We start from the raw sequence: 13529 nt of genomic DNA, 5'->3' as shown, positions 1-13529 counted from the left end.
GGTCTTTGTTCCAGAGTCAGCTCTGAAATAAACCTGAAATGTATGCTGAGCAGTCACAACCTGAAGTGACTCTGCCACCTAATCTACACATGTATATACATACTTCCTTGTCCGGCACTAAAAAACGGTGAATGCAGGAGGAAGCCTCAGTGTTTAGAAACTATTTTAACTTTCACAGGGATTTTAGGAAAAGTTCACTTCTGTTTCATTAAATAAAATTCTAAAAAGTGAATGTTTCATAATCTGTGTCTGGTAATTATATTCCATATTTAATACTATCCAATTTGGTCATTTAATAGAACTGTAGAATTTTAACCGCCATGATGATTATTTGGATAAAAGGCTTAGAAAAATTTGCTTGGGATATGATTTTTGGCAACTGAAATGGTAGGGTGTCTTCCCCCCCCCCCCCCCTTTGACAAAAAATATTCAACATCAGAAATATTTTTGTTTATTGGTTTGGAATTTTGTGCTTTCTAAGTTTAAACACTACTGCTTTGACATAATTTTAGTTTGCATTGACTTTTTCTTTTTAAGGAATGGGAATGGAAGGCATAGGATTTGGAATAAATAAAATGGGAGGTAAGAAATTTAAAACGAAGTACAAATATAATTACTTTTAGGTATGGTTCTCCCCCCCCCCCCTTTTTCTTTCTTGTCTTTTAAACCCTGCATGAAATTCTTTGTTTCCAAAAGGTTTGAATCTACAAATTACTTTTCTTACCTGCCCATTATTTTCAGTGATTGTCGTTGGCTTTTGGTTCTGGCTTTCTCACTAGTTAGCTCTGTGACCTTGGGCAACTCACTTCATCTCTCTGGACCTCTTTTTGCTTGTGTATTCATTGAGGGGGTTGGATCAGGTTAGCTTTCTGAGGATGGTGATTTTTAAACAAGGGAACTAGTATTTTTTGTTTTTCAAAAGCCCTTTAACTTGGTAAGTTCTTGGCAGAGAATGCCTAAGGTGAAACGTGAAAAACCTTTCCCTTTCCCTGATCAGTCGTCTCTTCAGCCTCCTTGGGATGGCACTAAAGTGCAGATCTCTCTTGCAGGCATGGAGGGACCCTTTGGTGGTGGTATGGAAAACATGGGGCGATTTGGATCTGGGATGAACATGGGCCGAATAAATGGTAAGATTTATATATTTCTTCCTCCTTACACCTGCCCTTTGCTGACTGAAGCTCTCAGGTGACCTTTAGGCTGCAGGCCCACTTTCAATGACATCCCACTTCTGTTTTTCTGCTGAATCCCGTTGTCTTGAGATTGCCTTAAATATTTCAATAGGTAGACTTAGTTGGACTTAATAATAGGATTACTTTGTTTAGTCACTCTTAAATTGTCCCATGTTTCTAAGTCTTCTTAGTAATTATTTAGTAAAAATTTAGTAAAATTTTTAATAAAAATTTAAAAACTTTCATTTTGCCTTTATCACTTAAGCATGTAGACATCTGTGGTTGTGTTTTGCACACCTTAAAAATGGTCTCCAAGACAAAGGATTCTTTGAAGTTTTTGATCAAGTTCTTCTCAGGAGTTCTGGGATGGGTAGTTCTTGACAATTTGCCCTGATGATTCCATGTTGTGGACAGAGAGAGACACATTATAAAAACCATAGATTCCTTTAATTTATCATTTACATAACACAGATTCTCATTTGTTGTCATTGAGATCTTAGAGCCCTCCTCTTAACAGGAGTATAATGATGATGATGATTATAATAATGTGTTCTAATAGTTCTTGCAAGAACCACATGACATGTGGATACTGTTTTCCCCATTCATCAAAAACTGGGGCACAGAGAGTGGCTTGCCTAAGGTCATGTGGCTAGTAAATGCCAGGATGTGAATGAACCCAGGCTGGCTCCAGAGCCTGGCTCTTCATCATGCCTCAATCCTGCCTTTTGGAACTGCCTCCAGCACAGCGTTATCTCTAGGGCTGAGAAACCAGAAGTTGTTCTTTTGAAGCTGTCGCTATGCTGGTTTACTCTGTGATCCTCATTTGCTGGAAAGCTGCTTTTATACATAACATTTATTGGAAGGGAAAGTAACTGAGAATTTAGGTTTAAATGTTTGCTGGTCTGTGAAAATAGTAAAGAGCAAGTGTCTTACTAGAGTAGACAGTCGAACTTGAAGGGAGGAGATATTCCTGATGAACAAACCAGACTACCCTTCTTCCAGAGCATAGGAAACTAAACTATGGGAAGGGTTTGCCTTTTTCTTGGGTGCCTTGTTTTAGAAGATGGTGGAAAGATCATCACCATGAGGAATGCAAGGACAGAGGTCTGTGTTTCCAGTGTGCTTTAAGGTTTGCCTGTTGTTTGTGTGTGGAGGATTTTAATAAAAAGTAAAAGTTTGGAAAGTCCGATTTGATAAAATGTTGACTCAGAACCTATTAGTCATTAGAAATAAGTTTGTTTGTTGTTCTGGGGAGTGGAGTTGTACAACTTTGAAGTTGATGAGAACAGGAGTAGGACAGCCCTGGAACCTCTGCTGAGTTTGTGACTCAAGTCTTATGTAAGCTAAGCTAGCAGGTGTAATCCATCAGTTAAGAATTCTGAGCCTGGTCATAAAAGATTCAAAGGTTTCTGTGAGAACTAAAAATGGAGCCTGTGTTCTTAGACTTTGCCCTTAGATGTAGATATTTGGTGTCCTCCCTCTTTGTCCTCTGCAGTAGAGAATAGGGACTTCCTTATACTGGATTTGGGTTCTAAGATTTGGGTGAAATAGAACCCTTGGGTACTATGTCAAAGGAAAATTTAAAATCACACTGTGAAAAATTTAAAGCTGTTTTGAATTTAAATTGTTTAGCTGATGATGATGGTGATAATGCGTTTATTGTGGTTATGGGTGCTGACATTAGACTGAATTATGGGACTTTTTCAGGGCCAATGAATTAATATAGGTCTAATTTTGATAGAATGGCTCTGAAAAGTAAATGACTGTCAGTTATCAAATGTAGATGTTTAATGCAATAATTGACAGTGAAATTCTCTCAAGTCCCCCTGCCCAATTTGCTCCCAAATTGAAGTTCTCACAGGATTCCCTGTCAGCATTTGGGAAGATGGTTTCCAAGGTCTTTGCCAATGCATTAAGACCTGCATATGACTTTTCCTTATCTGAGGAGGGGGATTGCAGCCTTCACAGGCTTATCAAAGGGGTTAAAGGAGAGCATCAGTTCCCCAATTATGATGCCATTTATGATTTCATTTTGGTTGTTCTTTTGAGCCACTTCTGCCCACCACCCTCAGACTTGCAGGAGTGAGATAATATTTTGAGCAGATAGCACACCACTAATCTAGGGTTTCACTTTGAGCTTATTTCAAACTATGCTTAAGTCAGGCTGGGCACGGTGGCACACACCTGTAATCTCAGCGGCTCAGGAAGCTGAGATAGGAGGATTCAAAGCCAACCTCAGCAACAGTAAGGCACTGAGCAGCTCAGTGTGACTGTGTCTCTAAATAAAATACAAAATAGGGCTGGTGCCACTGAGTTCAATCCCCAGGACCAATAAAAAATGAAACAAACAAACAAAAACTATGCTCAAGTTGACCAATGCCAGAGGTCTTCTTACTTTATAATGCTGGTTTGAGCCTGCTTCCATATCTCTATAAAGTGCTGATCCTTGAAAGGGTAGGGATACGGGCTACTTACAAACATTTTTTTGTAGTTGTTTAATAAAATATGTCCTGTGTACCTAATACTTACAAAGAGTGAGATTGATAATACTAGATTATTGAAGGACCTCTCAGTATGGGAGGGAGACATGGTGTGATGCATTATGAATCTTGGATGAGATGACTGTACTTTAAAGAAATAGCTAATACTAGGAGTCACGAAAGGCTTACTCAAGCATCTGTCAGTTGTGGTGGGCCATTTTCCCAGGAAAGATCAGAGCTTTGTTTTTAAAGGACATTAAAACATCAGAAGCACAGTGTGGTGGCATACATCTATAATCCCAGCAACTTTGGTGGCTCAGGTAGGAGGGTTGCAAGTTCAAAGCCAGCCTCAGCAACCTAGGGAGACCCTGTCTAAAAATAAAAAGTACTGGGAATGTACTTTAGTGAAAAAGCACCCTGATTTCAATCCCCCAAACACCCTCTGATCAAAAAGAAGAGAAGTTGTCCAAATCCTATTTTGTAGATGGGACCAGTGCACTAGTCAGTGGAGAAATCTTATATGCATGCATATTTCTTTCTTCTGCTTGAGGGTGTTTTTTTTTTTTAAGTTGGACACAATATATTTATTTTATTTTTATGTGGTGTTGAGGATCGAACCCAGGGCCTTGCATATACTAGGCGAGTGCTCTACCGCTGAGCCACAACCCCAGCTCCAAGGTGTCCTTTTTGTGTTATAGCAACCTTCCATCCACCCTCACTAGGCAGGTAATTCAGGAGCCAAGGTGGTTGTGAGGATTATTCAGTACAATAGTAGTTCCAGGCAGGGCATATGTTAAGTGCCCAGTAGGTGTTGTTACTGTTACCAGCAGGGTCCTCTTCCTTTAACTCCGTATGCACTGCAGGTGAGCACTGCAGGTAACCTACTAAGTATTGTGGTAGTGTGTGGTGTACCTGTTGTGTGGTTGTAATAGACATTGTAGATACATCCTTTTCTAGAATTTGTGACTTTGATTTTTTAAAGAATCGGGTGAATGATGGTTTCCTGTAGAATAGTTAGTTACATAGGTCAACTTGGTAGTGGCTGTTATGTTTATAATTCTTGTTTAGTTTTTAATGTCTGAAACATAATGTTTATTTCTGGAAAGGCCTAAGGTAAAATATATGTGAATGTGTGTATATATGTATATATTCCCCTGCCTCCACACACACACACAGTTGGCGGGTGGTTTAGGTGGAGGATTTGAAAGAAACTTTGCCAGAAACAAGATGGGAATGTCTCCAAGCTTTGGAGAGCAAATGGTTAGATCCTTGGCAGAGGAATGGTTAGGATGGCCCCATGGATCCCCATGTGGGTGAAGTCCACCACCTGGACTGAAAGGCTGCTGAGGCTCAGCTTGATGTTGGGACTTCTTTCTGCTGGCTTTCCTTAGGCTTTTAAAATAGTCATATGCTTATCAAGAGGATTAAAGGAGAGTGAGGGCTCCTTGGTGATTGACAATATGGGATTTCTGGTTAGGAGTAGTACCATTTTTCCTAGTAGTCTTTCAAATGGTTTAAAAAAATTGGCATAAGGTTTTTGCATGTTTTGGGAATTAGAACTGCCTCATGCATCTCTTGCTGCATAACTCTGTTAACACTTTCGCTCTGGTAGAGTTTTTAAAGGCTCTGCTAAGTGGGCAGTAGTCTTTCTCCTCCATGGTTTGTGGCAGGTGTCCCATTTAACAGAATTTAGTCTTGCGCGCTTGCTGATGCCTTTGGAAGGAACCTAGATTGATCATGGAAACCTCCTAACATTGGAAGGTCTTGAATATTGGGGTCTGAGTTTCCTTTTGGATTAGATGGCAAAGCAGTTTCTTCTTTACTTTTCCATGGATGTGGACTTTTGCCATTTAGGTCCCTGTGTTTCTTAGAATATGTCAGTTGAATTTTCCTTCATTATTGGGGAGGAAGGAGATCAGATGTTCTTGGGCTCTGAAGTTGTTTTTCTCAAAGGCAGTTTAGAGCATGGTAACCTCCTACTTGCTTCTGTCTCCTTGAAGGTACCATGGGTGAGGGATCAGGATTCTTAAGATTTTCACTGCTAGTTGGTGTTAGTTGTTTTCCTAGAATTTATGAAGGCCCTAGAAAGATTGTCTTCAGAGTCATCCTTAAGTCTAGCATCTCAACTCTTCAGGTTGTTATTAGGCCTTCTGTCCTCCATGTTTTTTCTTAAGTTTAACTACTGAAACTGTTTCCTACAGAGTGGTCTATTGTTTGGTATATCCTTGTTTCTCTTTTTTCCCTTACCATGGTTAGGTAACTCGAATGGTTTTCTTTGATTTTACTAGGCTGCTAGTGAAAATTTACTTGTGGGCTTGCTTGGTCTGACTACCTATATCTTTATCTTAGATTTAATAAACCTTTAGAATTTTGAAGGGTGAGTTCATATTTGTATGTGACTAGGGTAGGTATTCTCTTGCCATTACTGGCCTCATTTTCATGTCCTGAAATAGTTGGTTATTTTAAAAAATATTTAAGACTTAGCATAATTTGGCTTCAAATATCAGTTTGGGGATGCCTATGGCAAAGACCAACAAGACGACATGTGACTTTACACCTATAGTCACTTTTTCTTGTTCCTAGCCTTTAATCATTGCCAGTCTGTGACTCTGACATACCTCTGTGATGAACAGCTTGGCCTCATTCCTCTTCCTACAGTGGTATACTAGCAGATGTGGGCAACAGGGAACTCTTACTGCCTGAACCTGAACGGAAATATCATCCGCAGGGTTTCCTGTCCTGCTGTTTTGGCAGCTGTTTTAAAGATTGGGACTGTGTGTAGTCTCTGTCCTGGAATTCCCTGGTATTACTTGTGATCAGACCCAAGGGAGTAAAATAGTCTTTGTCCCAAATAAAATATTTAAATTGGGTTTTGAGAGTATTTACCTGGGTTTTTGTTTGTTTGTTTGTTTAATTCTTTGTGTCCTTTATTGTAGCACTCTTCTGCTCAGTGTGCTTTCTCATATCATATTAGTAGATCTTTGCACTTTGAACAAACGAGTGTACTTGGTGCTTCAACGCTATAGATAGATCTGTGGTCCTTGACCTTGAAAGGATATGTTGCAGTCAAAGAGATGATACTCAGTAGTGGCCCAAGATAACACCAGGGGTCAATACTTGGCAGTGGGCTAGTGAGGAGAACTGTGTGAGGTCCTCAGGCTGTCATATGAATAGCATGTGAAGTATGTTAGAACTTAAAAAGGCACCTCTCTGGATAGCTACTGGACATCCTGTGTTCAGAGCAATAGTATAGGAAGATAGTGCAGGAGGTGCAGTTGCAGCTGGAGGGCTGAGGGTCTGGGTGTGTTTGGCATAGTCCATATATTGGCAGACAGGTTAGACAGTGTCAGTACAGAGGCTTGGAAGTGAGGGTCTAGTGGTCAAGGAAGACTGGAGAGAGAACAGTATCAAACTGGGTGGGAGTCAGTACAGGGAAGGTCTGTGAATACCCATGGAAAGAATTCGGCTTTTCAAATACATGGTACATCAACTCAGTGTTCTTGCAGGGAATCGTTTGTTCTAGGGGCTGTGATCAGAAAGCATAGTGAATCTTGGCATGGCAAGCTGACCAGGATCTCTGGTGTGATGGAAGAATAAGCCCCGTGTTTGCTGGCAGGCAGGAAGTCCGTTATTTCTTGGTGTGCTTTCCTACCTCCTTCCTCTAGTGGTTAGTTGGAGTACAAGAACAGCCATGGGGTAGGTTTTAACTGCTTATGAGTTTTTTTGGTGTGGGATTGGATGGGGGGCTACTGGGGATCGAACCCAGGGTCACTTAACCACTGAGCCACATTCCCAGCCCTTTTCATTTTTTATTTTGAGACAGGGTCTAAGTTGTTTAGGGCCTTACTGAGTTGGTGAGGTTGACCTTGAACTTGAGATCCTCCTGCCTCAGTCTCCCAAGTTGCTGTGTTTACACACATGCACCACACCTTCCGCCCACCTTTGTGGTTTTTGATGATAATGAGATGTATTTTGAGGCTGTTGTCCAAGTTGCTGATTTTCTTCAGGACCAGAGAAGTTGGTTTCATTTTCTCCCACATACAAAAGACTGAAGAGAAACTTTAAAAGGTGACACTAATGACAACATTAGGCTAAACTGAAGGATGTTTGGATGAGATGTTGGTCAGCAAGCAGCAGTGCTTTTTGTTTGGGACAATTGGGTGTGTGTGTAGTGAGTGTGCATATGTATGTGTATGTATTTTCCTTAAGTTTTGTCTGTTGCTAATTCACCATCTCATCCAGCTCACGCTCACTTCAGGTGGGGCTGGCACAGTCAGGTTGCTATATAGTATTTTTATGCCAAGCATGAAATTATGTAGTATGCTCAAGCACTGTGTACAATGCTGTTGATTTTCACCTTTCAGGTAGTAAGTATAGCTTTGGTTTTTATTTGATCTATAATAATGAATGCAGGCTTCAAACTTCTGAGTAGTTCCAGAGAGGCCTTAGTTTTTCTGCTTGGGTGAAATGGGAAAGCCTAATTGCTGAGAGTCTAGACCAGCTTTAGAAAACTGTATTGAGCAAGGACCAAGGGCCCTGTTCTTGCTTTGACTTTCTGAGTTCAGCTCCCAGATGCATACAGTTCCTCGCTCTGCTGGACGCATTTGCAGGTGACCTTGTGAACTGGGCCTCAGACTCTGGAGCTACATGGGATGCTAGCATTGTGACCCATCAAGGGTGCTTCAGTTTCCTATAAAATGATCATGTCTGTTGTGTGTATTTCTCAAACCCCTTAACCTTTTTCCTTTTTCTTTCTTTTAAAATTTTTAACTAGTAGTGTTTCTACTTTGAGATCTGTTAAGAGCAAGTTTCTATTGCCGTAGAGAAATTTGGCTAATTATTTTTTCTTCCTGATTTCCTTAGAAATCCTAAGTAATGCACTGAAGAGAGGAGAGATCATTGCAAAGCAGGGAGGAGGTAGGAAACGCTTAGTTTGATGTTTTGATTTTTAGAAGAGGTTGCTACCGTGGGGGATAGCAGAGCATAGTGGGCTCTGACACAGACTGCCCAGGGTGGGGTGTCTAGTTCTGCCTCTTCTAGCTATGTGACATGTGGCAAGTTACTTAACCTCTCTGTTTTCGTATTACCTTGTAATATGGGGATGCAGTAGTACCTACATCAGAGGGTTGTTGTGAAGAGTAATTGAGCCAATGCATATAAAAAAAAGTACTTAAATGAGTGCAATGTGTGTTAGCCATTGTTATTACAATACTGATATTTGGGGATTTTGTTTTATCTGACTGTAAAAGTACATCAGCTAATATACAACAAATGCTTACTAAAATGTGTGCATGCACTCATTATAAAAACCTGGAAAATGCCAAAGAAAGTAATTATTATTTGCCGGCCCACCACCTAGTGGTGAGTGCTATAAACATTTTGGTATATACGCTTCCATAGAATACACAGTTTTATGGGCACTTGGAACTAAATGTACTTTTTTTGCCCGATTTTTCCTCAAGGCTCTTGAGGGGTTAGCCATTGCCTTGGATCCCCACTTGTTGGGTATTTCTGTTTGTGTGGGGGGAAGGCTCTACCTGGTGCTGTCTCTTCCTAGTTCTGTTGGCATTGGGTGCCAGCCTCATTTCTGCTGCTATTGGGCAAGCACCTTTTTCTTTTATAAAATGTTAGGATATTAGATAGTTGTTAACCCGTTTCTGCTATGAAAGTCTAATATTCTTTTTTTTTTTTTTTTAAAGAAAGAGTGAGAGAGAGTGAGAAAGAGGGAGAGAGAGAATTTTAATATTTATTTTTAAGTATTTGGCAGACACAACATCTTTGTATGTGGTGCTGAGGATCGAACCCGGGCCGCACGCATGCCAGGCGAGCGCGCTACCGCTTGAGCCACATCCCCAGCCCCGAAAGTCTAATATTCTTAAAGTTGTGCTTATTTTTTTTGCCATTTGGTGTGCTGCTATTCAGCTAAGGAAACGGGCACAGAGAGGTGGAGTGCCTTGTGCCAGGTCACATTCTTGGTCAGCTATAGAATCAGTTAAAAAAACTGCTGAATTTCTTCTTCCTGAATTTGCATCTTCAATTGGGTTGTTTGAGTCAGTAACTGGGCTCCCTGTGGTCAACAGACACATGTGGGCAGTATGAAGCTTGGGAGGAGCCTGGAGATCTGCGAAGTGCTTGAGGGTGGCCTTGGTCCTGGAGCCAATCTTCCCTGTCCAGAATTGCAAGCTCCATGGACAAGGGTTGCTGTGTACTGACTCTGGATCTATTTCAGAGCCTACCCTGCAGTACTGTCATCATTTTCCTTCCAAGGCCAGCAGAGTTATAGATAAACTGGTTGGTGATTTCCCTGATAGAAACTAAGGTCCTCCAGGAAATGGCCAGTTGTGTGCATTTGTACACAGAGGATCTCTTGTGGGTGTTTTTGTTCGTTTTCCTTATCCCTGCTTGGTTACATGACTATAAAATTGCTTTTCTGTGCCTTGGAAGTGCTAAGGGAATGCAGCCACACTGGCCACCAGCAGGCAAGTTAGAGGGACAGGTTGAGAGAGTGTAGAAGTTGTGACTTTGAATGACCTCCACATAACTTCTGTTTGCGTGAATGAGTGTGGGGTTTCGCTTGTCACAGACACTAACACCTCAGAAACAACTGTGTGGTATGGGTGTTGTTCTTAAATTTTATTATGGAAATTTCAACTGTAACAGGACAGGAAGAATGATTATAAGGACCCCACATTACCTGTTACTTAGTTTTAGTAACTGTTACGATTTGAGGGGTCTTTTAATGTTAAATCACTGTGGGGCTAAATTGCTAATCTGTGGGTAAGCTTGTGAACTGAAGTGCCCAGGCGTGGCATGGTTTACACACAGATACCTGACATCTCCTGTGTTTTGTGTCCCTGTTTAAGGTGGAGGTGGAGGCAGCGTCCCTGGGATCGAAAGGATGGGCCCTGGCATTGACCGCATTGGGGGTGCTGGCATGGAGCGCATGGGCGCAGGCCTGGGCCATGGCATGGATCGAGTGGGCTCCGAAATCGAGCGCATGGGCCTGGTCATGGACCGCATGGGCTCCGTTGAGCGCATGGGCTCTGGCATCGAGCGTATGGGCCCACTGGGCCTCGACCACATGGCCTCCAGCATCGAGCGCATGGGCCAGACCATGGAGCGCATTGGCTCTGGTGTCGAGCGCATGGGTGCCGGCATGGGTTTCGGCCTGGAGCGCATGGCCGCGCCCATCGACCGTGTGGGCCAAACAATTGAGCGCATGGGCTCTGGCGTAGAGCGAATGGGCCCTGCCATCGAGCGCATGGGCCTGAGCATGGAGCGCATGGTGCCCGCAGGTATGGGGGCCGGCCTGGAGCGCATGGGCCCTGTGATGGATCGCATGGCCACTGGCCTGGAGCGAATGGGCGCCAACAACCTGGAGCGTATGGGCCTAGAGCGCATGGGAGCCAACAGTCTAGAGCGCATGGGCCTGGAGAGAATGGGCGCCAACAGTCTGGAGCGCATGGGCCCAGCGATGGGCCCGGCCCTGGGCGCTGGCATTGAGCGCATGGGCCTTGCCATGGGTGGTGGCGGTGGTGCCAGCTTCGATCGTGCCATTGAGATGGAACGTGGCAACTTTGGAGGAAGCTTCGCAGGTTCCTTTGGCGGAGCTGGAGGCCATGCTCCTGGGGTGGCCAGAAAGGCCTGCCAGATATTTGTGAGAAATGTAAGTGGCTCTTCAGGAACTCTTTGGTGTTGTTATACACAGGGGATGATCTCAGTGAACTGACGACTTGTGGGCTCAGGGTAACGGGTGTTCCTCTGAAGAGACAATGGACAGCATGGAGAGCACACCTTACTCTTGTCCCCAGAGTCTGGTGCTAATTCATTGTGAAGGCTTACAAAGGAACAGTGGTTCTGCAATTGCCTGGGCTTCCTGATGTGTCTGTTGACCAAGCAGACTATGAGCTGAAAGATTTTAGTTTCCGATCCCTTGGCTTGAGGAGCACCCGTGTTTTGGTATAGTGATTCAGAGAGAGGTGGCTATATATTGAAGTATTTGTAACGATTTGACCACCTTTAGCCACTGTTGAGTTCTGTAATCTGCTTACACCAGGCTCTGTATGTTCTGCTCCCTGCATGATGTTCCCAGACACTAGAGATAAGGCCACAGGGAGTGAGCTGGCTGCCCTACTTCAGAACCTCATTCTAGATAGACTTATTTGTTCTCTGCTGATCAATATCAGTGTGGAGTTTGGCCAGCTTCTCTGTGTATATATAGGAGCCTCCTCCCCAGTGATGCAAGTGCTTTACCACTGAGCTGCATCCTTTGTCCCAGGAACCCTCATAGATGATTGTGATGTTTGTGCATTAGGATTTGGTTGAATCACACATTAGTCTACCTTTTTTTTCCCCCTCAGCTCCCATTTGATTTTACATGGAAGATGCTAAAGGACAAATTCAACGAATGTGGTAAGTGTCTGAGAAAGGCTCTCTAGGTGCTTTCCTGTACCATGGCTATTAGTGGTGCTGTTATGTCAGCAGCATAGCTTCCTTCTAGTCTGTACAGCCACTGCTCATCAGCTCTAGAGGACTGATGGGTCTTGCCATTGTTCTGCTTTTGCAGATACCCAAGCATGTATTGAGTGTCCTGGTATGTGTTTGTCTGCCTGTCTCTCTCTTTCCCTCTCCCTCTCTGTCTGTCTCTTGCTGGGGATTGAACCCAGGGCCTTGGGCATGTGAGGCAAGCACTCTATCAACTGAGCTATATTCCCAACCCTTAGCTTTTCTTTTTCCTTTTTGCTAACATTTAGAGTACTTGAAAGGTTCTAGTATTTTCCCCTTTTTACAGATGAGTCAGGTAAAGCTACCTTCTAAGGTGGCATGACTTGTAAGAGATAAAATTAAATAAAATACACCCAAGACAAGGTTGCTTTCTCTCACAGCACAGCTGGTTTGGTGTGTCAGCAAGCGCTTGTGTGCTCAGTAGGTGCCATGGGTCAGGCTTGCAAGATCTAGGCACTTAGCATCTTGTGTGGCAGTAAGTCTCTAGTGGAAATTTCCTAGCATACAAGATGACCCTTCTAGAAGGCCCCCTTTGTGGCTGAAAGAAGTTATCTTCATAGTTTGCTCTTTGGGGTGAGCCCCGGCCTCCATCCACTACCCACCCCTGTCCTTTAAACTAGGTCAGCCTTAAGCCACAAGTTCGATGGCTCTGGATCAGGGCCTGTTTTGTTTTTCTCATCTCTGGTTTCAGCAGTGGGTCACGACTCACCATTATTGCTGCTTCTCTCTGGTTCTTTGGGGTAAGCAGTTGAGTTAGAGCCTACTTTCTTGTCCCCCACCCCACCCCCATCCCTGCTTTGCATTTTTCCACGCTGTATCTAGATACTTCAAGAAATCAGATTGGATCATGCCACTCCCCTCACCTCTTAGTAAAAATATTTACGAGCCCCTGGAGGACTTGATCCCAGCACCTACCTTCATCTCACTGCTGTCCTTGAACCTGAGCTTACAAATACTCTGCCTCCTGAAGTGCTCTGGTGTGAGCTGTTACAGGCCAGAATCTGTCTTCTGGTGAATTTTCACTGAAACACCTTTTTTTTTTTTTTTTTTTTTTTATGGTACCGGGGCACTCAACCACTGAGCTATATCCTCAGCCCTTTTTATTTTTTTAGTTATACATGGACACAATATCTTTATTTTTTCATTTTTATGTGGTACTGAGGATCAAACCCAGTGCCTCACTTGTGTGAGGCAAGCCCTCTGCCACTGAGCTACAACCCCAGCCCCCCCCCAGCACTTTTTTATATTTTATTTAGAGACAGGGTCTCACTGAGTTGCTTAGGGCCTTGCTAAATAGCCAAAGCTGGCTTTGAACTCATGATCCTCCTGCCTCAGCCTCCAGAGCTGCTAGGATTACAGGTGTGCAAACAAATGC

At 43.1% G+C, this 13529-nt stretch overlaps 1 protein-coding gene across 7 annotated transcripts in view; it reads left to right on the top strand.

Annotated features, from left to right (window-relative positions):
* The window catches only part of Hnrnpm (heterogeneous nuclear ribonucleoprotein M), a 230330-nt gene that overhangs the window by 215702 nt on the left and 1099 nt on the right, over positions 1-13529 (top strand). For 4 of the 7 annotated variants that reach the window (XM_058579154.1, XM_058579155.1, XM_046443819.2 and 1 more), the window contains 5 exons: positions 538-582; positions 1050-1127; positions 8513-8566; positions 10513-11315; positions 12010-12061. In XM_058579154.1, coding sequence (XP_058435137.1) covers positions 538-582; positions 1050-1127; positions 8513-8566; positions 10513-11315; positions 12010-12061 — 1032 coding nt within the window. The remainder of the gene's footprint in view (positions 1-537; positions 583-1049; positions 1128-8512; positions 8567-10512; positions 11316-12009; positions 12062-13529) is intronic. The other 3 variants (XM_058579156.1, XM_058579157.1, XM_058579159.1) reach the window with 3 other exon arrangements.

This window comes from Marmota monax, unplaced genomic scaffold, assembly GCF_021218885.2.
Source record: "Marmota monax isolate L192 unplaced genomic scaffold, Marmota_monax_Labrador192_F-V1.1 WCK01_AAM20220418_F8-fsc00102, whole genome shotgun sequence".
Lineage (NCBI taxonomy): Eukaryota > Metazoa > Chordata > Mammalia > Rodentia > Sciuridae > Marmota > Marmota monax.
Note: the sequence above shows the minus strand (reverse complement) of the source record. Positions and strands in the feature narration are given on the sequence as shown.